Source organism: Gopherus flavomarginatus, chromosome 6 (assembly GCF_025201925.1).
Source record: "Gopherus flavomarginatus isolate rGopFla2 chromosome 6, rGopFla2.mat.asm, whole genome shotgun sequence".
NCBI lineage: Eukaryota > Metazoa > Chordata > Testudines > Testudinidae > Gopherus > Gopherus flavomarginatus.
Window position 1 is genome coordinate 77,358,402 of NC_066622.1, and position 23,837 is coordinate 77,382,238.

The window sequence follows — 23,837 nt, forward strand, 5'->3', positions numbered from 1 at the left end:
TGAGCTCTAAGGAGTTAAGAGAGCTCTTGGGAGGCTGGGAGAAGCAGCAAATCAGGGATGGGCTGGCCCATATAAGAAGGGCTGCAGAGCAGAGCAGCTTCAGTCACTCCCTGCACCTTGAGGAGGGAGTTGACTGGTTGCCTTGCAGGCTGAAGACAGCAAGCACCCTGGACAGATCAGTGCTGCAGGAAGAGATCTGGGCCAGGACCCAGTGTAGTGGGCAGACCTGGATTCCCACCCCGCCCCTGGCTTCACTCGCCACTGAGGAAGTGGCTGGACTAAGGGACTGTGATACTGTCCCCCAGAAAGGGGGAGCACAGAGTGCAGCACAGCCAGAAGGCTGTGTCATGAAAAGAATGCTGTAGTCCTGGGAGTGACATGGGTCCCTGGAGCATAAATGACTGCGTCAAGACACCACCAGAAGAGGGTGCAACAGCTAGCAGAGCTGATGCCTGAGACATCCAGCAGAGGGCATCGCAGTAGTGAGTCGCACCCTGTCACAGCCTACAAGCTGAAAACTGTTCCCTTGGTTCTCTCGGTGCTGTAAGCAAAAGCAGTTTCCGGCTTTTTGATTCATTCTGTGTTCAAAGACACGGGACTTCGTAGATTCCTTGTAAATAAACAAAATCATATAAAAAAATACTTGGCCATCACCAATTTCTACTTCCTACTGGAACACCCCTGGGAACCAAAATTTTGACTAGGCACTGTGGTTAAAAAGGAGTAACAAATAATAAATGACAGTCCCTGTCCCAAAGAATTTACATCTTAGTTAACCATTTCCCTGCAAATGTGGTTGGTAAGTTTGGGGCTAAAAATGAAGGGAAACGTGGGGGAACCTAGAATCATAGATTATTAGGGTTGGAAGGGACCTCAGGAGGTCATCTAGTCTAACCCCCTGCTCAAACCAGGAACAAATCCCAACTAAATCCCCAAATGGCCCCCCTCCAAGATTGAACTCGCAAACCACTGAGCTATCCCTCCCCCTCTCATTCATATTTAGGTAAAGTAATAGGTTTCACAAACAGATGTAATATATTCAAAAAGAGGGAGTTCCATATATTGAATATCTGTCTTCCAAGACCTCTCATATTCTCAAATTGATTTATGGGGCTGTTGTTGCACAACTCTTCCTACCTCCAATTAAAGCAAGTAGGAGTGGAGTAGGTATATTGACTCAGGGCACAGCTGCTGGGAGAAGGCATAGCTCCATGACTCCACCTATTGGGAAGAGTTAGGCACTTAGGGTATGTCTACACTGCAAGATGAGAGCATGCCTCTCAGCCCGGGTAGACAGACTCATGCTACCTTGGCTTGAGCCAGCACATTAAAAATAGCTGTGTGGATGTTGTGGCACTGAAGGGGGCTCAGGATAGTCCTCCAAGCTCAGATCAAAGGATTTGGGTGGGTCTGAGCTTGATAGGCTGACCAGACAGCAAATGTGAAAAATCGGGACAGAGGGTGGGGGATAATAGGACCCTATATAAGAAAAAGACCCCAAAATCAGGACTGTCCTTATAAAATCAGGACATCTGGTCACCCTAGAGCTTGAACTGAGCTAGCAAGAGTCTGTCTATTCCAGATGGGAGGCACACTTCCAGCTTCAGTGAAGACACACCCATAGTGACTGTGCTGGTGATACAGGAACAGGCACTTTCCAACTGAGGTTGAATAAGCAACAGGTCAGGGACATGGGAGCTGTTTGTATGGTATGTACAGGAGCTGCCATTAACAGCACAGCATTTGGTCAGTGTTTCTTAACTGCAGTATCTCAGATACTGTGGGGTAAGATAATTAAGACCCTAAATATAGAGACATACCACCATATGTCTGATACCCTGATGCAGAAAGAACTGGAAAATGCTGACTTTTTAATGGCAATTTCTGTGTGTAGGCTCCAATCTTGTGAGAGAACTGAGAACTCACAGGACCTTCATGGCAAACAAGAAAAGATGTGTTAAGAAATCTACTGAAGAGCAAAATGTTGGAGAATCCTACAGTTATGAATCTCTGTTTGTTTAAGTCTTGGGTTTTCCCTAGACTGAATAAAACTTACGTAGTAGCATCTGGCCACCATCTTTTAGCAAGTAAAGCATCTACAGTGAGTTATGAATACCCTCCCCTTCTGACTTGGAGGGTCCATTTACAGTAGTGGAAAAAGCTGGTGACGCTTCTAAAATATTTAATGTCCTATCTCCATAGAAACTACTACTAATTTGTCACCCTTCTGCATCCGGTTCTCTGAACTCAGTGGCAGCCATTTGTCACAGGGCACCTCTGTTGCTACCTGGTGTACCTCGCTTCCAAGACAGGTTGGATGGTTTTGCAGTCACAAATGCACACTCAGCTGCTTGTCTTTCACCGGGGTGTGCATTTATTTCTCTCTGACATAACAATACCATGCAACAGGCTTAGAGCAAAGCCAGGCTTCCCTACAGCCCTCACTCTCCAGCCCAGGCTCACTCTTTGAGCTCCTCTGGAGCTGCCCCTTGCTTCCTGTTTCCTCTCCTTATAGTCTCCCCCATTACCTTGTTAATCCTGTGATTGTTACCCGGGTGCTCACAATCCCCACCAGAAAGTGTGGAATTGTCCTCAGCTGAGCCTGCAGCCTTCTCTAGGCTGTAGCAATGTCAGTGATCAGGGTGCTGCTAATAGCACCCTGTCACACCATCACCAAGCATTCATGTTTCTGGTTTGCTGAAAATCTACCAGGCTAGTAATGAATACTAAGAGCCCACAAGGACAGCACATTGCATCCAGTTTCCGTGTTTTAAAATGTCATTGGCTGCATGCTGTTTAAGATCCCTGCATGATGAGAAAAAAATGTTCTAAATGTCTCTATATTTTGCAGATAGTTGATTGTATTCAGAGTGTCCACCAATTCTTTTTCCTTTTCACAAACCAGTATTAAGCACATTTTGGTGTCCTATGCATCATCTGAAATTGAATAGACACTTTTTACTGTAATGAAAATACTTATGTGCCAAGTGCAGTGATATACAACACTACACTCTAATTACCGCTATGCTTTAATTAACCTGAATTGAATAGTGTTATCATTATACTGCTGGTATATTTGAGTTATATCTTTTTCTTTAATTTAAACTAGAAAACACAGATAATTAAGCCTCTAGATAATCAAACGCCTGAGGAGAGCTCAAATGTTTTGGGATGTTCCTAAATCTCATTAAATAGCCTGTCTTTATTGATTATTGTACCTCGGTTGTATCGGTGTGTTGAATGAATGATAGCTCTATGCTGAATATGTTCTTTGTTACCTTTTTCTAGGAACCATATGGAAACTTGACTGGGTTTGACAAAGAATTTTGCTTGGAGATTTTGTTCCTGTAACTTGGTTCATGTGGACAGTGCACATTAGGCTTCGTTCAATACCATGTAGAATGGTATCTTTTGTGATTTTCTGTTTAGTGTATTTGACATAGGGGAAGACATTTTCTGATACAATTTTCAGAGTAAACAAACGCTAGCTATTAATAAGCCAGTCACATGCCCTGGAAGCTAAGGGCTGGACTATGAACCCCTTCCTCACACAAATCCCCATTGACTTGTGGCCTGGATTAGTTTAAATCTACATACGCTCAGAAATTATTTATGACCAAAGCTCCATCACTTGTTTATCATGCTGCTTCTCTCACTCACAGGTTATGTTGTAAACTATGGTGATATTACTCCACATGAAAAGAAGCAATGATGTAAAAAGAATGTCACTCTACCTTACAGAGGAAAAAGGCAAGTGATTCCCTGAAAACCTAGCCCCTCCCACTCTTTCCTGGTCTCAACTGCAAGAATGGAGTTGTCATGAGATTTAGGTCTGAGAGTCATCATAGTCTACTGGATAAGGCCAGACTAGACCGGGACTCAGATACCCTGAGGATCTGTTGATATTGATCTCTTATATAAACTTGGGCCAAGTCACTTCACCTCTCTGTGACTATCTCCCCTCCCACCCTGTCTGTCTTGTCTAGTTAGACTGTAAATTCTTCAGGGCAAAGACTGTGTGTTTGTACAGTGCCTAACACAGTGGGACCTCTTGATGTGACTCGAATAGAAAATATAATCATCATCATTAATAGAAATCTAATAGGCCTAAATTATTCAGGAAGTGTTTGGAGTGGCTATATCTATCATTGTGGCCTTGTGCACTTTCACTTCTTTCTGACAGAGCACTTCCTGGATAGATAAAAGGTTACTCAGTCCTCAATAGGAGTAAGGCATAAGACTGTTCTACGGACTATGCATGGCTATTCAGTCCATGTCCCACATGTTCCCCTTTCATTGTCAGATAGATCTCTTTTTGTTGGCAGAAGTTATGTTTGTTCAAAGCGTTTTTCAGGCAGTTCTGTGATGTGTTAAATGACTCTCTTCCTATAGTATATACAACTCCTTTACAGCTGTTCACATTAATGAATAATTTTCTTGAGATTGGGCAAGAATCAAGAAGGTGACGCTGACACCTATCCAAAGAATGGGAACTGTTAGAAGAAACAATCGGACACCAGTTATGAATAAATAATTCCCTTTAAACAGATTGCTGATTCATTTTTTTCAAACACACTTGGCATTTAGTCTTTCGTTTATATTCACTTAGTTCTAAGTCTCTTCTGGAAACAGACATTAAAATGTTTGGAGTAATTCCATACAGTGATTGCTTTAATGTTTATTTTACTGGATCCCATCTGATGAGGCAATGATATTGGGATTGTAACAGAGTGGAAATGCCTCCTATGAAAACCTTTGATTTCACTTGAGAGCAGGCAAGGAATTTATGACAATTAATATATATCTACTTACTCACAAACTGCAGGGAAAGACAGACCCACAAAGGCACTAGATAGATATTCTGTATACATTTCATTTGAGACTCCTTCTAGATAGTATTTCTGCCACGTATCCTCCTCAATCTAAGAAAAAGAAACACAGATGAAGCATCGTGAATAAAAAATGCTTTCTGGAAAAATATAACCAGTGGATTTAACATGAATCAATTTTTAGTTAGTTGAATTTGGTAGCCCAGTTTGTTTTTTTGACAATTAATAATACTTGGTTAGCAGGGTTCCACTGAACACCAATAAACAATGCAAAGTAAAAATTAAGTACTGGTCTACTTGAATTTTTGGGGGGATTTTGTGCAGGTATATTACAACAGTGGGTGAATTAAAGTTGGGGAAAGAGCTAGCCAAAAAAGTTTCTGATTTTGTTTTGTGAAAATTCTGCGAATATGTGGAAATATTTTATCATTTGACCATGTTTGTGTAAAGTTTCACTTGTTTTCAGAACATTTTAGTACTTGGCCAGCATTTATCAATCATCATCATAATTTCTGATGCTTTTCTTTCCCTAACCCCCATCTCGCTGCTGCATCACGAACTGTCTGAGCAACTAGATCAATAATTTTTTTTTAAAAGTGTGTCCATTGTTTTGGTACTGCAGTGTGAAAGAAACTTTGATACTGCACAAGAGACCTTTTACTCTTTAGAGACAAGGTGGGTGAAGTAATGTCTTTTATTGGACCAACTTCTGTTGGTGAGAGAGACAAGCTTTTGAGCTACAGAGAGCTCTTCTTTAGGTATGGGAAAAGTACTCTGTGTCTCAGCTAAATACTAGATGGAACAGATTTAGCATAAACAATCTATTCCACCTTGTATTTAGCTGTGACATTGTGGTTCCCTGTCCCAGACCGGAAGAAGAACTCTGTGTAGCTTGAAAACTTGTCTCTTTCACCAACAAAAGTTGTTCCAATAAAAGATATTACCTCACTCTCCTTGGCGCTCTATTATTCTGGGATCAACACGGCTACAACAACATTGCAAACAACATTTTTACACTTGGACAGTAAAATAATAAAGATAGGCAGAGGTGCTATGGCCTGTGTTCAACAGTAGATTCTCCTAAGGAGCTCTTAGGAAGGTATGCCTTCAGGAATATTTTTAGAATTTTGGGGCCCAAATACAAAGTTACTCTCTGGTGGTGGTGGAGCATCCCTTCAAACTCTCTGTCCCTTCTGAAATCTCAGTAGCAGAACCCACAGTCTGACCCCACATATAACATTTGTTAGAAATGGCCTGCCATTCAAACTGAGGTTTGCCCACAGAAACTGAGAATGGGGACTACAGACATGGTTCCCCAAAGATGGTCCTGCAGCCTTTGGCCAAAATTGCATGTCTTCAGTGGAAATTGCAGGGACTCAGTGCCTCTAAAATTCAGGTCCATATGGACCAGAGAGGTGAATCAGATAACTTGGGTCTTTTTTTTGCACCTGGTGCGCCACCTCCTCATACCTGTGTATGTAAATCATAGGCACCACTACCAAAATGTCTATTTGAATAGTTTATCACTTTCCATTAAAATATTAAAAGTTTCAGTTACAATAGGACATCCCTTCATATAATTAGTCCTTTGACTATTAGCGAATTGTGTTATCAAAAACAGCCTTTCATGACTGCAAGAATTATACATATGACATGTCATCAACACAGTAATAATGAACAGTGAGAACATATGCTCCTTGGGGGTGAGATTAATAAACTGTGACACAAGAGTAACCAAAATAACTTGCCAGCTACACCAGAGTAGGGGAAATGATATATGAAACATTTTTTTTGACATCGCAGCAAGATACTGTCACTAACCGGAGGATATGCAATTGCACAACACACAAGGAATTTCATGCCTTTTGAGAAAGGGTGGATTTAAAACAGCTGATCCAACATGCATTTTTACAGATCATGGAAACATTTATTTTAAACTGAGCCTGTGCTGCAAGAAAATTCTGGTCATGTTACAATGAAACATTAATAAGCAAATATGAACACCTAACTCCATTCTTACTGGCATCCCTATTACAATATGCATCACACAGCAGAGACTATGAGTACAGAGAGATTTTCAGATGTAATGGCCAATGGGTACATAAAGGCTTTGATAGGAGATGAAGTAGAAGGCATTTTTGTGACGCTCTTTGGCTGAGATTTTCAAAGCCACCTAGGGAATTAGGGTGGCGAGTTCTGATTGATTTTATTAGGACTGGGACATCTAATTCCCTTAGACAGCTTTCAAAATCTCAGTATTGGTTCATAAAATGTTATATTTTCTGGGGAACGTTACACACATGCTGCAAAGAACAATAACTCTGATTCTTTGCTACACTGAGCTGCTCATGCACAACTGAGAAGGCAGTTGCAGAGAGCTGTTTGTGACTTCCTGATTCAGGGATGCCCAGCCCCAGTGTAAATTACAATAGGAGGAGTTCTGCTCTAATCTACATTACTGGCACTACAAGAATAAACTCTCTTAGCCAAGTATCAGAGGGGTAGCCGTGTTAGTCTGGATCTGTAAAAGTAGCAAAGAATCCTGTGGCACCTTATAGACTAGCAGACGTTTTGGAGCATGAGCTTTCGTGGGTGAATACCCACTTCCTCAGATGCATGTAGTGGAAATATCCAGGGGCAGGTATATATATGCTAGCAAGCAAGCTAGAGATAACGAGGTCAGTTCAATCAGGGAGGATGAGGCCCTGTTCTAGCAGTTGAGGTGTGAAAACCAAGAGAGGAGAAACTGGTTCTGTAGTTGGCAAGCCATTCACAGTCTTTGTTCAATCCTGAGCTGATGGTGTCAAATTTGCAGATGAACTGAAGCTCAGCAGTTTCTCTTTGAAGTCTGGTCCTGAAGTTTTTTTGCTGCAGGATGGCCACCTTAAGGTCTGCTATAGTGTGGCCAGGGAGGTTGAAGTGCTCTCCTACAGGTTTTTGTATATTGCCATTCCTAATGTCTGATTTGTGTCCATTTATCCTTTTCCGTAGAGACTGTCCAGTTTGGCCGATGTGCATAGCAGAGGGGCATTGCTGGCATATGATGGCGTATATTACATTGGTGGATGTGCAGGTTAATGAACCAGTGATGGTGTGGCTGATCTGGTTAGGTCCTGTGATGGTGTCGCTGGTGTAGATATGTGGGCAGAGTTGGCATCCAGGTTTGTTGCATGGATTGGTTTCTGAGCTAGAGTTATTATGGTGCGGTGTGCAGTTACTGGTGAGAATATGTTTCAGGTTGGCAGGTTGTCTGTGGGCAAGGACTGGCCTGCCATCCAAGGCCTGTGAAAGTGTGGGATCATTGTCCAGGATGGGTTGTAGATCCTTGATGATGCGTTGGAGGGGTTTTAGCTGGGGGCTGTATGTGATGGCCAGTGGAGTCCTGTTGGTTTCTTTCTTGGGTTTGTCTTGCAGTAGGAGGCTTCTGGGTACACATCTGGCTCTGTTGATCTGTTTCCTTATTTCCTCATGCGGGTATTGTAGTTTTGAGAATGCTTGGTGGAGATTTTGTAGGTGTTGGTCTCTGTCTGAGGGGTTAGAACAGATGCGGTTGTACCTCAGTGCTTGGCTGTAGACAATGGATCATGTGATGTGTCCGGGATGGAAGCTGGAGGCATGAAGGTAGGCATAGCGGTCGGTAGGTTTTCGATATAGGGTGGTGTTAATGTGACCATCACTTATTTGCACCGTGGTGTCAAGAAAGTGGATCTCCTGTGTAGATTGGTCCAGGCTGAGGTTGATGGTGGGGTGGAAGCTATTGAAATCGTGGTGGAATTTTTCCAGAGTCTCCTTCCCATGGGTCCAGATGATGAAGATGTCATCAATGTAGCGTAGGTAGAGAAGGGGCGTGAGTGGATGAGAGCTGAGGAAGCGTTGTTCCAGGTCGGCCATAAAGATATTGGCATATTGTGGGGCCATGCGGGTGCCCATAGCAGTGCCACTGATCTGGAGATATATATTGTTATCAAATTTGAAATAGTTGTGTGTGAGTATAAAGGCACAGAGCTCAGCAGCCAGTTGTGCTGTGGCATCATCAGGGATAGTGTTCCTGACAGCTTGTATTCCATCTGTGTGTGGGATGTTTGTGTAGAGAGCCTCTACATCCATGGTGGCTAGGATGGTGTTTTCTGGGAGGTGACCAATGCATTGTAGTTTCCTCAGGAAATCAGTGGTGTCACGGAGTTAGCTGGGAGTGCTGGTGGCATAGGGTCTGAGTAGAGAGTCCATATATCCAGACAGTCCTTCAGTGAGAGTGCCAATGCCCGAGATGATGGGGCATCCAGGATTTCCGGGTTTGTGGATCTTGGGTAGTAGATAGAATAACCCTGGTCGGGGCTCTAGGGGTATGCTGATTTCTTCTGGTGTTCGTGTAGGGAGTGTCCTGAGTAGATGCTGTAGTTTCTTAGTGTATTCCTCAGTGGGATCTGAGGGAAGTGGCCTGTAGAATTTGGTATTGGAGAGTTGTCTGGCAGCCTCCTTTTGGTAGTCAGACCTGTTCATGATGACAATGGCATCTCCTGTATCAGCCTCTTTGATGATAATGTCAGGGTGGTTTCTGAGGCTGTGGATGGCATTGCGTTCTGCACGACTTAGGTTGTGAGGCAAGCGATGTTGTTGTTCCACGATTTCTGCCTGTGCACGCCGGCGGAAGCATTCAATGTATAGGTCCAGACTGTCATTTCGACCCTCAGGAGGAGTCCATGTGGAGTTCTTCTTCTTGTGCTGTTGGTGGGAGGGCACCTGTGTATCAGTGCACTGTTCGGTGTTGTCCTGGAAGTATTCTTTGAGTCGGAGACTGCGAAAGTAGGCTTCCAGATCGCCACAGAACTGTATCATGTTGGTGGGGGTGGCAGGGCAGAAAGAGAGTCCCCGAGATAGGACAGACTTTTCTTCTGGGCTGAGTGTGTAGTTGGATAGATTGACAATATTGCTGGGTGGGTTAGGGGTACCACGATTGTGGCCCCATGTGGCAGGTAGGAGTTTAGACAGCTTACAGTTCTTTTTCCTTTGTAGAGAGGTGAAGTGAGTAATGTAGATCTCCTGTCTTATTCTAGTGAAGTCCATTTGTGTAGAAGTTTGGTTATTAATAAGAGTCTCCAGGTTGGAGAGCTCTTTTTTGATGTTTTCCTGTTTGCTGTATAGGATGCTGATCAGGTGGTTCCTCAGTTTTTTTGATAGAGTGCGGCATAATCTCTCACTGTGGTCTGTGTAGTATGTAGATAGCAGTGGATTTTTTACCTTTAGTCCATTTGGTATGATGTCCATCCGTTTGCATTTGGAAAGGAAGATGATATCTGTCTGTATTTGTGCAAGTTTCTTCATGAGGTTGATGGATTTCCACTCCATACGGCTAAATGCAGTGCCTTGCATGGCGTCAAGTATCAGAGGGGTAGCCGTGTTAGTCTGGATCTGTAAAAGCAGCAAAGAATCCTGTGGCACCTTATAGACTAACAGACGTTTTGGAGCATGAGCTTTCGTGGGTGAATACCCACTTCCTCAGATGCATGTCCTCAGATGAACCAGTTTCTCCCCTCTTGGTTTTCACACCTCAACTGCTAGAACAGGGCCTCATCCTCCCTGATTGAACTGACCTCGTTATCTCTAGCTTGCTTGCATATATATACCTGCCCCTGGATATTTCCACTACATGCATCTGAGGAAGTGGGTATTCACCCACGAAAGCTCATGCTCCAAAACGTCTGTTAGTCTATAAGGTGCCACAGGATTCTTTGCTGCTCTCTTAGCCAACAAAGGATTTGGGTTTGTGGAACTTGGCTCTGCCATGCCTTCTCCTTTCTCCCCTTTCTGCTGGAGGTGGGATGGCTGGGGGACATAAAAGGCATTTACACCACTTCCACCAGCTATATGTGAGCCAGATTCAATAAGATACCCAACAAGGTAAACAACTTATCACTGCTGTAAAATATGTGATTGAAGTACTGGCCCAACATATTAAATGGCTTGACTAGAATCCAGCCAACTGTTCTGAGACCTTTACACCCTGAAGGTGGTAGAGTATTGTATATTTTAATGTAAAAAGCACTACAGTATATTTAAGAGTTTGGGTTTTTTTAAGCTGTGGCATACATTTCTGTCTTGAATATATATTCCTTATCATAATATGAATTCAAGCAATGAAATTAATGCACATCAAGTGATTCAGGGAAAGATGCCAAAATTAATTTTTCAGCCATTCAGCAATCAATCAAAAGAAGAAAAGCATCCCGAGGCAACAATATATCTCTGCCTGTCATGTCAAACTACCACTGTTTTGGAAGAGCATTAGAGCAAGAGCTTCTTGAACAAAATGCAGGGGTTTAATGAAGTCTCTTACTGTAAAGTCAAAAAGTCAAACAAGTTGGAGGTAGAAAAGACTTATAAGGTCATTGAGTTCATCCCCTAGCCAATTCAGGATTGCTATCTACCATACTTTGCAAACATTTTTTTTCCAGTCAAGTTTGTAATGTTCCAAGAAATGGGCTTTCCATAACTTTTCTCAGTTTAATACTTACAATTCAGGATTTTTCCTAGATATTAATCCTAAATGTTACTTTCATGAATATCATTATATTGATCTTACATTAACTATATGCCATATTATTCTAAGCCAAACACTGCTTCTAGAACAAAAGTATAATCAATAAAGTGTCTGCTAATTATTGATCAAAATTTTCAAACCTAGCTAGCTAATGGCTTTAGGTACACCTATATTTAGATTACATAAAAGTGGCCTGATTTTCAAAAGTCCAAATTTGTTAAGAACTGAAATGAATTTAACAGAAGTTTTAAAATGTATTACATTTACACAAAAAAAGTTAAAATACTGTCCATTGACACATTGGTGAATTGACCCAAATGAATGTGTAAAGCTTCAGAACATTCAAATTTCTCTTTCAGTGGCCAAAATATTTAGAAAATACCTATTATCCAAAGATATTAAGTTATAGCCCTGTGGTCCTTAGTCTTATTGCAAAGCCAAACACTGAAATACATAAAAATAACCTTTCATCCATACAAAAGGGTGGTAGATACATTAAAAACCAATTCAGGAAAGGCTAGATAGTTCAGTGGCCAAATAAGGCAATTAGAGCTTATATGTTACAAATAGAGATCACATCCGTAGTACTTCATTGTGAGGTACTACGGCTGGCAGCCATACTAAGCTAATCTAAGCGTGGAGGCAAATGACTTGGGTCGGCCATGTCATACGTATGGATAACAGTAGACTGCCTAAGAGAGTTCTTTGAAAAAGGCAAAAGGAAGGTTGGCCATCCCAAACTCCACTACAAGGATTGCATCAAGCGGCACATACAGTCTTTTGGGATGGACTTAATGACCTGGGAGAATATAGCAAATGACAGGTGAGCTTGGCATTCTGCTACAAAGGGAGCAGAATGTGCAACAGAATATCATTGTCCTAGTTTGACCAACAGTAGGAAGGAACGTAGACACCAACTTGCCTCAGCACGTTTCCTGAACCCTACATGTAGAAACTGATTTACAGTCATAGTCATACTCAAATACAAATGACAGTCTTTACATAGAGATCCCATGGGCATGTTTATAAACCCAAGATGGATACTGGGCACACTTTATCTCTGATTGATTCTTATTTATTTTCCCTATTTTAATATCCAGTTGTTTTTATCTTGCCTATTTAATAATTTAATAATACCGCCCCCCCAACCTGGACTTTTCTTGTTACAGAATGAACACTGCTGACTCTTTGTTTTTAATCCGTCGGCATATAAATATGAAAGAAGTTCTGAAATCAGAGCAATATATTGTGCCAGATCCTGAATTGGTTTAAACTGGTATAGCACCATTGACTTTAGTGGAGCTGTGCACATTTGCCCAGTTGAAGATCTGACCCATTCTGTACCAAGAGAAAGGGAAGAAAATATATAGTTAGAGACAGGCTATAGAGAAAAAAATTCAGAAATGAATTTTTAACTATCCAGAATTTAGAACAGGATTTCAAATAATCCAAAGTGTAGGAGTATTTCAATTCAGGGTTTTAGTTTTGGCCTGTTATGAATACAGGGATCATTTGCAAATTCTAGATCTGGGTTTTGATTCTGAACACTCTCCAAGATTGGGTATGTGTCATTTCAGAATTGTGAGTCTGTATGTTGATATATTAATAATTTTATACATCCACTAATTCATATGAATGATGACAAAAGAATATCCACCCCAATAAAGTCAGTCAAGATGCTGCAAAAACTCCTTACATTTCTCCTTTGTCATGATGCTTATAAAAATCTTTACAATGGTTAGGTCACTGGTACCACTGCCCACCGCACGGACCAACAGTATCCCAAGGTTTCCATGTATTCTCCCATCTGTCTCTATGTGCTGTGCATTGTTTTATTCTTAGATTGCAAGCTCTTTGGGGCAGTGACTGGCTTTCTGTTCTGTGTTTTTACAGCATCTTGCACAATCAGGTCCTGGTCATTGATGAACTCATAGACACTAAGGTAATAAAATAAAATAATAAATACAATCAGATTGAAAAGCAGCAAAAAATGAGCTAAAATATCTAGAAGGATGAGGTATGGCCTTGTTAAAAATTAAGCAAGGAAGGGTGGATGGACAGTACGAGAAAGGTCCTATCATGAGCCCACCATTTACTGAAACTGAAGACAACTCTGAAAATATAGCAGATGTTTTTAAGAAGTGAGGAAGGCTGGAGAGAAAGAGGATGACTAGGTGACTCTTATGTTTTTCGCTTTGTTCACCTGCTGCCCTGAGGCATGACAGTGGAATCTCTGAAAGAGGTATACGTACATGGCTTGAACAATACAGTACAAAGCTTTGGGAAGAAGCCATGAATATAGCTTTCCCATTAAAGACGTTAGAATCCCCAAAGGTCAGTTTAATATCAAACTTGCTCTTTACACCTAGACGGTATAAAGAACCAAAAGCCGCCCTATTATTATCACAGCTGCTTAGTACAGTCAGCAGGGCCATTGCTGCATTATTCACTAGCAGCAAGTGGAGCAGGAGGTCCTGATGAAAGCCTTTTGGATAGGGAATTATACTAGAGCTTTGTGGTTGCAGAGGCAAATGCTGCTGTTGCAAGGTCTTTACAGGTTAAGTAAGAGCTGAGTAAGTGCTAATTACACATCTTAAACATATTCATACCAGGTCCGGCACATGGCCGTTATTGAAAGGAGATTTAAAAATAATGCCCAGTTTTGTAAACTGCTTCACTACATGCAAGGGTCTCCTGCCTATATGGCCCTGATCCAGAGCTCACCGATGTCAATGGAAATATTTCCATTGCTTTTGACAGGCTTTGGATGAGAACCTAAGTGGTACATACTCAGTCATAATAGTTCAAATTAGGAGAATGAAATTAACTTTATTTTTCATTGGATGCTGGTGATATTAAGAATGAATTAAAACCTATGGATATATGCCAAGCTTTCCTAGATTTTAAAATGTGCTCTACTTTGTACAGCCTTTTGAACAAGACCTACACTGTACTTTGTGTGTGCATAATTTTTATCCTTGGCTTAATACTAACTCACGATTCAGCAATCTTGTTCTTGTATTGAATCCTTCAAAAAGCACTAATGGAACAGAAGGATTACAGACTTTCTAAGAACTCTCCACTGAGATATCAGTTAAAACACATCATTGTTCTCTTGGTGGGCTGCCAAGTAACCAGTGACTTTACTTCTGGAGATGCAAACAAACAATTGCAAAAAATTAATTTGCATGGTGGATATGGTCCAAATCTCATGCTCCCTGAGAAGTAGGCTGTAAACAATCAAATAAAATTTCTTCCACAAAGATTGTTTTGCCATTCCAGAGCCATGTGAGACTCTAAAAGGGGATTTCCATTGTATGACATCCCGTCACACACAGAGAAGTCATCTTACATTTTTTCTAATCCTTTCTCTTTATTTAAGGTTGGTGAATGATGCTGGACTAGCAGCTCTGGAAACTAGAAGTGTTCTGTCTATGCACAAAACAAATACATCCCTGGTGGGGTAATAAGCATTATTGTCTGGTTTCCCCAAAGCATCATGCCAATATGCCCCAGCAGTGATGTATTATAGAAGTAAGGTGACCATGTCTTCAAAATCAAAACAGGGCCTTTTTTATGGCAACATTTTTTAGGTTTTCAAACTATAAAAATGCTCCTCAGTCTAGCTCTTTTCCTTGATCTGCTCAGCCTGGAGAAAGTCAAAGGAACATTGCATTCTGCCTTTTCTATCTGTGTCCCTCTATTCATTGCTTCCTCCTCTTTATGGTTCTGGTGACCATTTTGAGCTGAAGGAAAGAATAGCCACGTACCCTTCCCTCCCCAAGGGACCGGAGCAGGAGTTTTGCATTGACAGACAGGGGTACTGAGTTATAGGACTCAGAATGTAATATTGTTGACTCAGAAGTTTTGACAAAGTTGGGTCTTGAACAATGGTTAGTGTGAAATATACACTCACTAGGTGATGAGAGTGAATCAAGTGTGTATAACTACTAATGTACCAACCACAGTGATTTCCCCATATCCTGTAGTCAATCAACATCTCACTCTGAAACCAGGCTATAGTAATTACTTCTGTAATCAAATAAATACACTGAATTTTGCTTAACTATTAATACCAGTGCATTCCCAGTGATGGAAAGAGCTTTGATTTTAAAATTTTAAAACAGATAAATTAAAATCTTTCAGGTGTAGCCTTCTTGTTATAAAGATAGCATCTTGTTATTGAAAACAATAACCTGACGGCAGATTTTGGATACTTACATCTTCTATCTCTACACTATGTGGACTACTGAAGATGAGCCAATGGGCAAATATTTCATTTCAGAGCAAATGGTTTCAGCAATAAACCTCTGATTGTTTGCCAAACAAATGCATTCCAGCAGAAGGCACAAATCTCTCTCTATTAAGTATATGGGAGTCCAAAAAGCCAAATTGATACTTTATTCTCATATCAAAGACTGAGTCCCAGGTTTTATCTCCTGTTTATAGTTATCTGTGTGGAGTGTTGCCAGTTTGAGAAGTTTGGAATTTAGGACAGCAAAAGTAGGTGTGTTTTACAGGCTCTAAACTTTCCTTTGAGTCAACTTTTGGGGTTTTTTTACCCATGAAAGCTTATGCTCAAATAAATCTGTTAGTCGTTAAGGTGCCACTGGACTCCTTGTTGTTTTTGTGGATACAGACTACACTTACTGTTAGTTAGAAATCCTGCAATGGAATATTTACTTATAATTCTTGTGTATCCTACATTCCTGATCGGGTCACCATGTGAGATTCAGATGCATCTAATGAAGTGGGCTTTTTTACCCACAAAAGCTTATGCGCAAATAAATCTGTTAGTCTTTAAGATGCCACCAGACTCCTCACTGTTTTCAACTAATACAGTTACTTTGCATAAAAAGTCATTATTTTCTTAAAGTCACCTCTTGTACATATATTGTGGGCTTTTGTGTCTCCAGAGACTCTTGAGTTCTGTAAAACCAGCTTAGTGCATCCTATCTAGCCTTCCTGCCTCCTTTCAGAAAGAGGATTCAATATATAGATTGGATTAGGAATGACAATCTTTTGTTGGCATTTTAAAATCACACTCTAGAATTTTACAGCAGGGACAGCATTTTCTATTCAGTTCTCTGGGCCAGACTGGGATTGACACCTGAGAGAGATATAAGAAGCTTCTTCTCCCTTGCATGGCTCATTCAAGGGCTGATCACAGTAGAGGTCCTTATGGGTAGGACCTGTTTGCTTTTGCCACCTTCAGGACAAATGACCCAACATTAAGCTAGGAAAGAAAGGAAGGGAGTACGTATTATGGCCCCAATCCCCTCTTTGACCAGTCCTCAGGTAAGACTAGTTATTTTCACTGCCAGCGTTGAATGTACATCCCCAGTGCACACCGACCAGGCTCAGAAAAGATGGTATCCTAAGGCAAAATCTATCCTGCTGCTTCTCCAGGAGGGAGATAGCTTCCCACTCTTTCATAACAAGAGCTTTATGCTGATTTTGTAATCTAGCTCTATGTATTTTTAGAGTCATTTCTAACTAGACCCCCATTTATGTCACTCCTCTTAAGTGTGTTGCCCTAGGGGAAAAAAAGCGGGTATTTGATTTAGGGGACATTTGCTAATTGATGGAATTAGTTGTTATTGTCATTAACTGCCTGGTTTTAGATTGAGCCAAACAGATGTAGGTTGTTCTTGCATGCATTTTCAGATCAGCCAAAGTGGCCTTTCTTAAGTGTTCAGAAGAAAGATTAGTTAGGAAGTTGGGAGTGGGGGGGGGGATCTGCACTGGAAATCAACCTGTCTTTTAATTTTATATGTTTTACTTTTTTGTTGGAGAGACTCGAGAGACCACACCAGCATATTTACTCATTACTCAAGAATCTGATAGCCTAAGAATTAAACAGAACCTTTCCCCCCAATAAGTTGCTAGCTGTTCTGAGATACAAAATGAGAAAAAACTTGGCACATTCAATGGACAAAAGCTTGAATAGTCTAATTTCTTCTTTTCCAGTCACACACAAACACAACTGTTTAACCCCTTGAATGTTTCAGATTGATTTGGCTAGTCACATGCTAAAAGCTATCCTGACCTGAGTCTTCTAGGCACAGTTAAAGGCCCAACTTCACAGATCTGTGGGTGCAAATGCTCCCTGGAAGTCAATGGGAGTTGTACACTTCCAAAATGTTTAGCAGCAGAGAATCACTTTTACCTCATATTGATGACATAGTATTCTCTTCCATAGCATGTCCAGTGTTTACTGGGCACCTAGTCATGTAAGTAAGGCTAACATGGTGCAACCAAAAAAGATGGCTCATTAACATTAACTACTGTTGCAACCTGAAGGAGACCTCATGAGATGGATAAATTAGGAGAAGTCTGGCTTATTACCTTTTAAAGATAGTCTACTGGCACTTGTGACAATGCAATTTATGTAAAAGAATAAGTTACACCCAAAAGAAAAAGTATCAGTTGGGAAAGTTGTGTTTTTGTTGCGCTGAAGCTACAAATGCTCAATCTTTCCATTTCTAATCAGGGCTAACGATGGTATTAAAAGCAACATTAATAGTTACTTAAGAGGGTCAAGGAGGGGTTTCATCATACCTTTTCCCTTTTTGACTGTGTACTTCCTCCTTCACTCATCTGTACACTGTCATATCTAGGGATGATGATAGAATGCATTGCATTGCCCTGTTCCTATGGAGAATTGGAGTATCACGGCTTGAAAGAGCCTGCCCCAAATGAGCTCAAGAAAAGCATTCAGAGGTCATCCTGTCATTTTTATCATTGCAGCTAAGCAAATATAACACACTTTAGACAGTTACTACAAAGATGTATGAAATATAAGATCTTAGAGACACCAAGAGGGTGCACACAATTAACTGTTTCTGATAAAACAGTCATTAATTAATTTGAACCAACAAGGAATCTTTTATAACTTCCCCCAAATAGTGTCCTAACTGCAGATTATTATTTGCATTATGATAGTGCCTACATGCCCCAACTGAGATTGGTGCCCCACTGTGCTGTGCTTTTATGTACATACAGTAAGAAGCAGTCTCTGCCCCAAACAGATTACAATCTAAATAGAAAAAAATAAGTAAAAGGTGATAAAAAGGAAATACCATCATTTTACAGATGGGGAACTGAGAAGAGAAGAGACTATGTGACTTTCCTACAGTCACAGAGGAAGACTATTGCATAACCGAGATATGAACCCAAATCTCCTGAGTTCTAATTAAGTACCTTAACTACAAGCCCATCTTTCCGCTCCTCTATTACATTACCACTGTGGTTTCCTGGATAATAGTAATATACCTTATCCATCGATTCAATAGCCCATGTGAAGAATAGCAGGAAAGTGACATAGTATGCCCCAAGAGAAGAAATTTAATTTTCCTCTGAATCATTTTTTAAAATAAATGGCAATGTTGCTACCTTCTTCTCTATCCATATATAGATACAATCTTGATATCATCAAACATATTTACATAGTGCTGTCACTTACCAGTGATAAATAGTGACAGTGGGATGAAAAAATGATGCCAGTATCACAAGTATGACCATTAATATTATTAAAAAAGCCACCCAGACCCACATTGTGGAGTGTAATTATCAGCAGCTCTGCAGTTTCAACTGATCTATGTTGTTCATAGCACTTCTCAATGTAATGAAATAAATAGTTACATCAAAGAGATCAAGTATACCTGAACTTAATGACCCTATCTAATATCTTCAGGGCTGTCAAGGAATAGGAACCAACAGCAGGAAAGAGACTGAGGATGGAGTTGGTTTGATTTGGGATATTGTGTTGTATTTTGCATTTAATCAAAAAATAAGCCTCTCATAAAGATTAAGGAAGCACCAATCTGAAATTCTTTTATAGCTACAGGGCCAGCTGTAATGTCAGTTCAGTCCACCATGATGCAGAAAAGAACACACCTCATTAACACTGCTGAGAATCAGTTCAACCATTCTGAAGAGGAAAAATTGTCTCTCATCCTTTGCCATACATTTGCTCTGAACACATATTGACAGTCAACCCTACTTCACAAGGGGAAAAAATGATATACCAAGTTGCTAAACATTTTAACTATATTAAACATGGAAAATAAATATGATTGATTCAGATTATTGTAGCTTCAAAATAACTTTTAAATATTTACATTTTTGTGCTATTAGAATTAGCAAGTTTGGTCCCTTTGGCCTAATGTATTTGTTCAATATAAATGACCAAATGTGTGGGATTCTGCTGAGGTGCATGAACCTCCTATGATCCAAGTAGGTACCCAAAAGATGGAACCTGTGTTTACAAACAAGATGTCTAGAAAAAACAACAGGGAATGTTTTTACTATGTGCAATTTTTTCTAAAATAAATGCATGGCCTGGGTCTAAGAGGTGCCCAATGTCTCTCAGAATTAGGCCTTTACCTCCTAGTGAGATTATGTTCTAGAACTGCCTGGAAACTCCAGTCAAGATTCTCAAGCTCCATTCAATTTGTTCTCTACCGTAAGTCACTTTCCTCCTCAAGAGCACCAGTTAATCAATTCTCCTCTATTTTTACCCCATATTAGTAAGTACTAAAAAGGCAGGGCAACACGTTTGACCACCCCACAAAATTTCCTTCAATCTAACAGAGCTGGCTGTGTGATTATAGATTTATTATATATTAAGCATGGATATAATGCTGTTTGTTCATCATCAGGAAAAAGGGCAAAAACTGACTAATAAGTTGTTTGGCAAAAATAGTTCACACATTTGTAGCTGAGACTGAAACTCAGTATATTTAGAATCCTGGAAGTAAACTGCCTAGTACTAAGTCTTATACAATAACCATTACCCTCTTACTCAATTGCATGTCTGTGTAATCAGAGCTAACAAACAACAATAGCAATATAAATTCCATAGTGAGAGACAAATACTCTACTAACAGGATATTTTTTCCAGAATCAGATGTAAATGCTGGATTTTTATTCACAGAACCAGATGTAAAAATGAAACCTGGGTGTGTTGTATCTAACATCAGATGTGTAAATCAAGGTTAGCTCAAACATCGGACAGGATTAGATGTTTGTGCATTTTTCATGGTATATGCAAATGATCTGTACGTGCTTATGTGGAGTCTTATACTACACCAAACAACTACTGAAATACTATGACAACCGGATCTCCCCTCAGTTACTGGCAGTGGTGAGACTTGCCCCCATGCAACTAAGAGGAGAATAGGCCCATAGAATTTATTTTAGTCTTTAACCACAAAATTTACAATGCAGGGAGGGCATTAGCCAGGCTGGGGGGTGGGGAGGAGAGGAGGTAACACATCGAACAAAAATACACTTGTTAATGCAAATTGGTGGTAATGTATTCAAATGATTAACTAGCTTAGTAACTATATGTCCGTTACAGCTATTCCCCTATTCCATTTTGTTTCCCCAGACTCCATTTTGTTTTCTGTTCTCCTGTGGCCGCCCTTCCCTGGCTGTTAAGTTGTTTACCAGGGCCACTGCCCTTCTCAAAGGGAGGGCCCCTTAAGTTGTTTAACAAGAGCCATTGCCCTTCTCAAAGGGATGGCCACTTGTGCTGCATGCTAAGTGGGACCACTGCCCTTTTCAAAGGGTTAGTCCTGTTATCACCTCGTTGAACCTGGGCTTGGTGTAGGGTAGGCAATGTCCAGAGCTGCAAGGCCTATTGTGGTTTTAAGATCCTGGGCATGAGTCATAGTCTCATGTGCTCTTGAGTCACCTATTGCACAGGACTATGTCCAGGCATATCTCTGGGCTTACCTTCAGTTTTTCCCCTGTGTCCCCTCCCCTGTGACAGAGGGAGCCTATCAGGATTACTGGTGGGAAACTGCCCAAGTTTGCCTTTAAAACCAGACATTTTTGAAACACACCTCAGAAAGGTTCCTGCATTGCTGCCTGGTCTGATCAGCCAGGGGTTCTGGGGGGCCCTTTCTCCGCTCTCGTTTTATTTTTGAGCGTACCCCCGTTTTTGAAAACCCCCCCCACGAAGAACGAATTGCTACCTGAGAGATCTCCTGATTATTGAGACTGTACCGAACCCTCCTTGCCTCTTCTGATGTTGCTGCTGCTTCTGCCTTTGCTGCTGCCTTGGGGACTGGTAAGAATCCCTCTGTAAAACTTTCTATACTTTTATTTTATTATTTTAGCTGCTGGCTCTGTTTCCCCAGCACACAGACTCAAGCTAAACCTTGGTCTGTGTCTTAAAACCTCTCTTAAACTACAGGGCTCTTTGCCACTGCTAAGCTCTGCTCCTGTGGGCTTTGCCTTGGGGCTCTCTGCTTTCAGCTGTATCCACTGCTGTAGCCACCATCCCTTGGCTTCCTTGGGAGCTGGGTCCTGGATACATACCTCTCTGCCCTCTGTAACCTCCCCATAGCATAAGGTGCACCATAGGTCTTGTTTTTTTTTAATTTAATAAGTCATAGTTTGTTAAGATTGTAGAGCTTGTAAGTTTCTGTGATATTTGTTGTGTTGCCTAATTGTTGGTTAAGATAAGTTTAGAAAATCATTGCCTGGTTGTATTCTGTAGCTGCTTGTCATTTTATATAAGTTTGATTAAGTTAGGGGATAGATAAGGTTTTTACTATTTGAATTTGTCTTCCTACTGCCCCAATCCCCCCCCCCCCGAGCTCCCCAGTCACTCATTGCAGTCTCTCTGCTGTTTAAACTTGCAGTCTGTCTGCTCTCTGTGTCTCCCTGAGTTTAAATCTCCCTCTGTAGCGCCTCTATCTTTGGTTTCTGCTCCACCACGTGCTCCTCTTCCCCCATCCCCTAACCTCATTCCTCTACCACTGCCTTTCTCTCTCTCTCTCTCTCTTTTAATCCCTTCCCCCACGTGTTCACCCCGCTCCTACTGCTGCCAAACCTCAATTGTATTACTGAAGTCTAGCATAAAACCCCATTGGTTACCCTTTTTCTCTCTCACACACCTCACATTTTATATTTACACCACTGTGACACATTTTTACCTAGAGTTGTTGGTTGTTTAACACATTTTACCCATAACTGTTAGTTGGTTATATGCTGCTGTGACACACCCTTTACCTAGAAATTGTTAGCTACCTGTTACATTTATACTTCAGTGTTAGTTGGTTACCAACTGTATTGTACCCCACTGTATTGTACCCCACTATTGAAACCCCCTATACTATACTAAAAGAACTCCCTCCCCAATTGCCTACCTTAACAAACCCCATACCCCTCACTATTAAATTTTCCCTGTTTTTGCATTTTCTTAATAAAGTTTATTTTGCACCCCACCTGTGTGGTAATTGCTCCCCAAGATCCCATATACCTGCAGGCAGGGACACTATATACTTTAGGAAAGGACAATATGACCAAAGAGCATGTGCGGCTCTTATTCCCATCCGAGGGCAGTTTCAATGTACTATATTCATAGTTGACGCTCACACCAATTTTCAAAGGCAATGAATAGATCCTGAACGGATTTAGGCATGTCAGAAAACACATATATGGCACTTAGGGAAATACCTTAGGTTATTTTTCCCCAAGTACTGTACTGGACACATTAGGCATAGCATACAAAAGTTAACTACCATGCGTTTTGTTCATCATTCCCTCATCCTGAGGGTCTCACAGCAAATAAAATGTTGCAACTCAAGCTGGCTTTTGCTAAAATTTTATATATATTTCTAAGGTCCCCTCCCTACAGTATCTGGATACATTATATATATTTTGATGTATTTCAGTACAAGAAAGACGAACAGATGTCCCCATGCACACAAACTGAAGCCACATCCTTTAGCTGAATCAGATTTAAATGGTTTATTTCCCACAGTACATGGCCTGTGACATTCCTCAACTCAACTGAAGACTCTCCAAAACAAAGGAATCTTGCATCACACCCCAAAGATGACAAGCGCCTGTCGACCTGTCTCAAATTTTGCCATGAAATTTCTGATGAAATTACTCCAGCATCATCTCCTCAGCCCCACTCTGCTTGGGTTTATGCCTGAGTATAGTAATTGAGACTGTACTGGTGGTGTTGATTGATGATCTCCTGGTCATGAATGAAGTTTTAGGGCCAGATCCTCAACCCCACTCCAAGACTGCTTTGTGCTGCTCTGGGGGCAAACAGTAACCTGAAAGCCAGCTTGGAGTTTCCTATGGAGCAGGTAAGTACCTGGGTGGCATAGAGTTGGTTATGCCGCCTCTAGCACACCCAGCTCAGTCCTGACTAGGCTGGGAGGCATGGCTGGACATCACCAATGCTAGCTATCAAAAGAGCCTCTAGGAAGCTCTTGCTGCCAATGTAACATGGTAGAGCCATGGGGCTGCACTACATTGTTCCTCATGACCAAAATGATGCCCAGTGACTCAAGCATCAGGCAGGTACAAAGATGGTTCATAATTTACAGACTCCTATTGAAATCAGCAGCTAAATTCTACTCTGTAAAACAAATAAATCATGTAGCACAGTGACTTCAATGAGATTGCATGCTTGTATCCAAGAGCAAAATTTGGCCCTT

General features: G+C 41.0%; 1 protein-coding gene across 28 annotated transcripts in view; it reads right to left on the reverse strand.

Annotated features, from left to right (window-relative positions):
- KCNMA1 (potassium calcium-activated channel subfamily M alpha 1) overlaps positions 1–23,837 on the reverse strand; it is an 886,632-nt gene that overhangs the window by 177,727 nt on the left and 685,068 nt on the right. For all 28 annotated transcript variants that reach the window (XM_050960013.1, XM_050960012.1, XM_050960004.1 and 25 more), the window contains exon 15: positions 4,813–4,922. In XM_050960013.1, the coding sequence (XP_050815970.1) occupies positions 4,813–4,922 (110 nt within the window). The remainder of the gene's footprint in view (positions 1–4,812; positions 4,923–23,837) is intronic.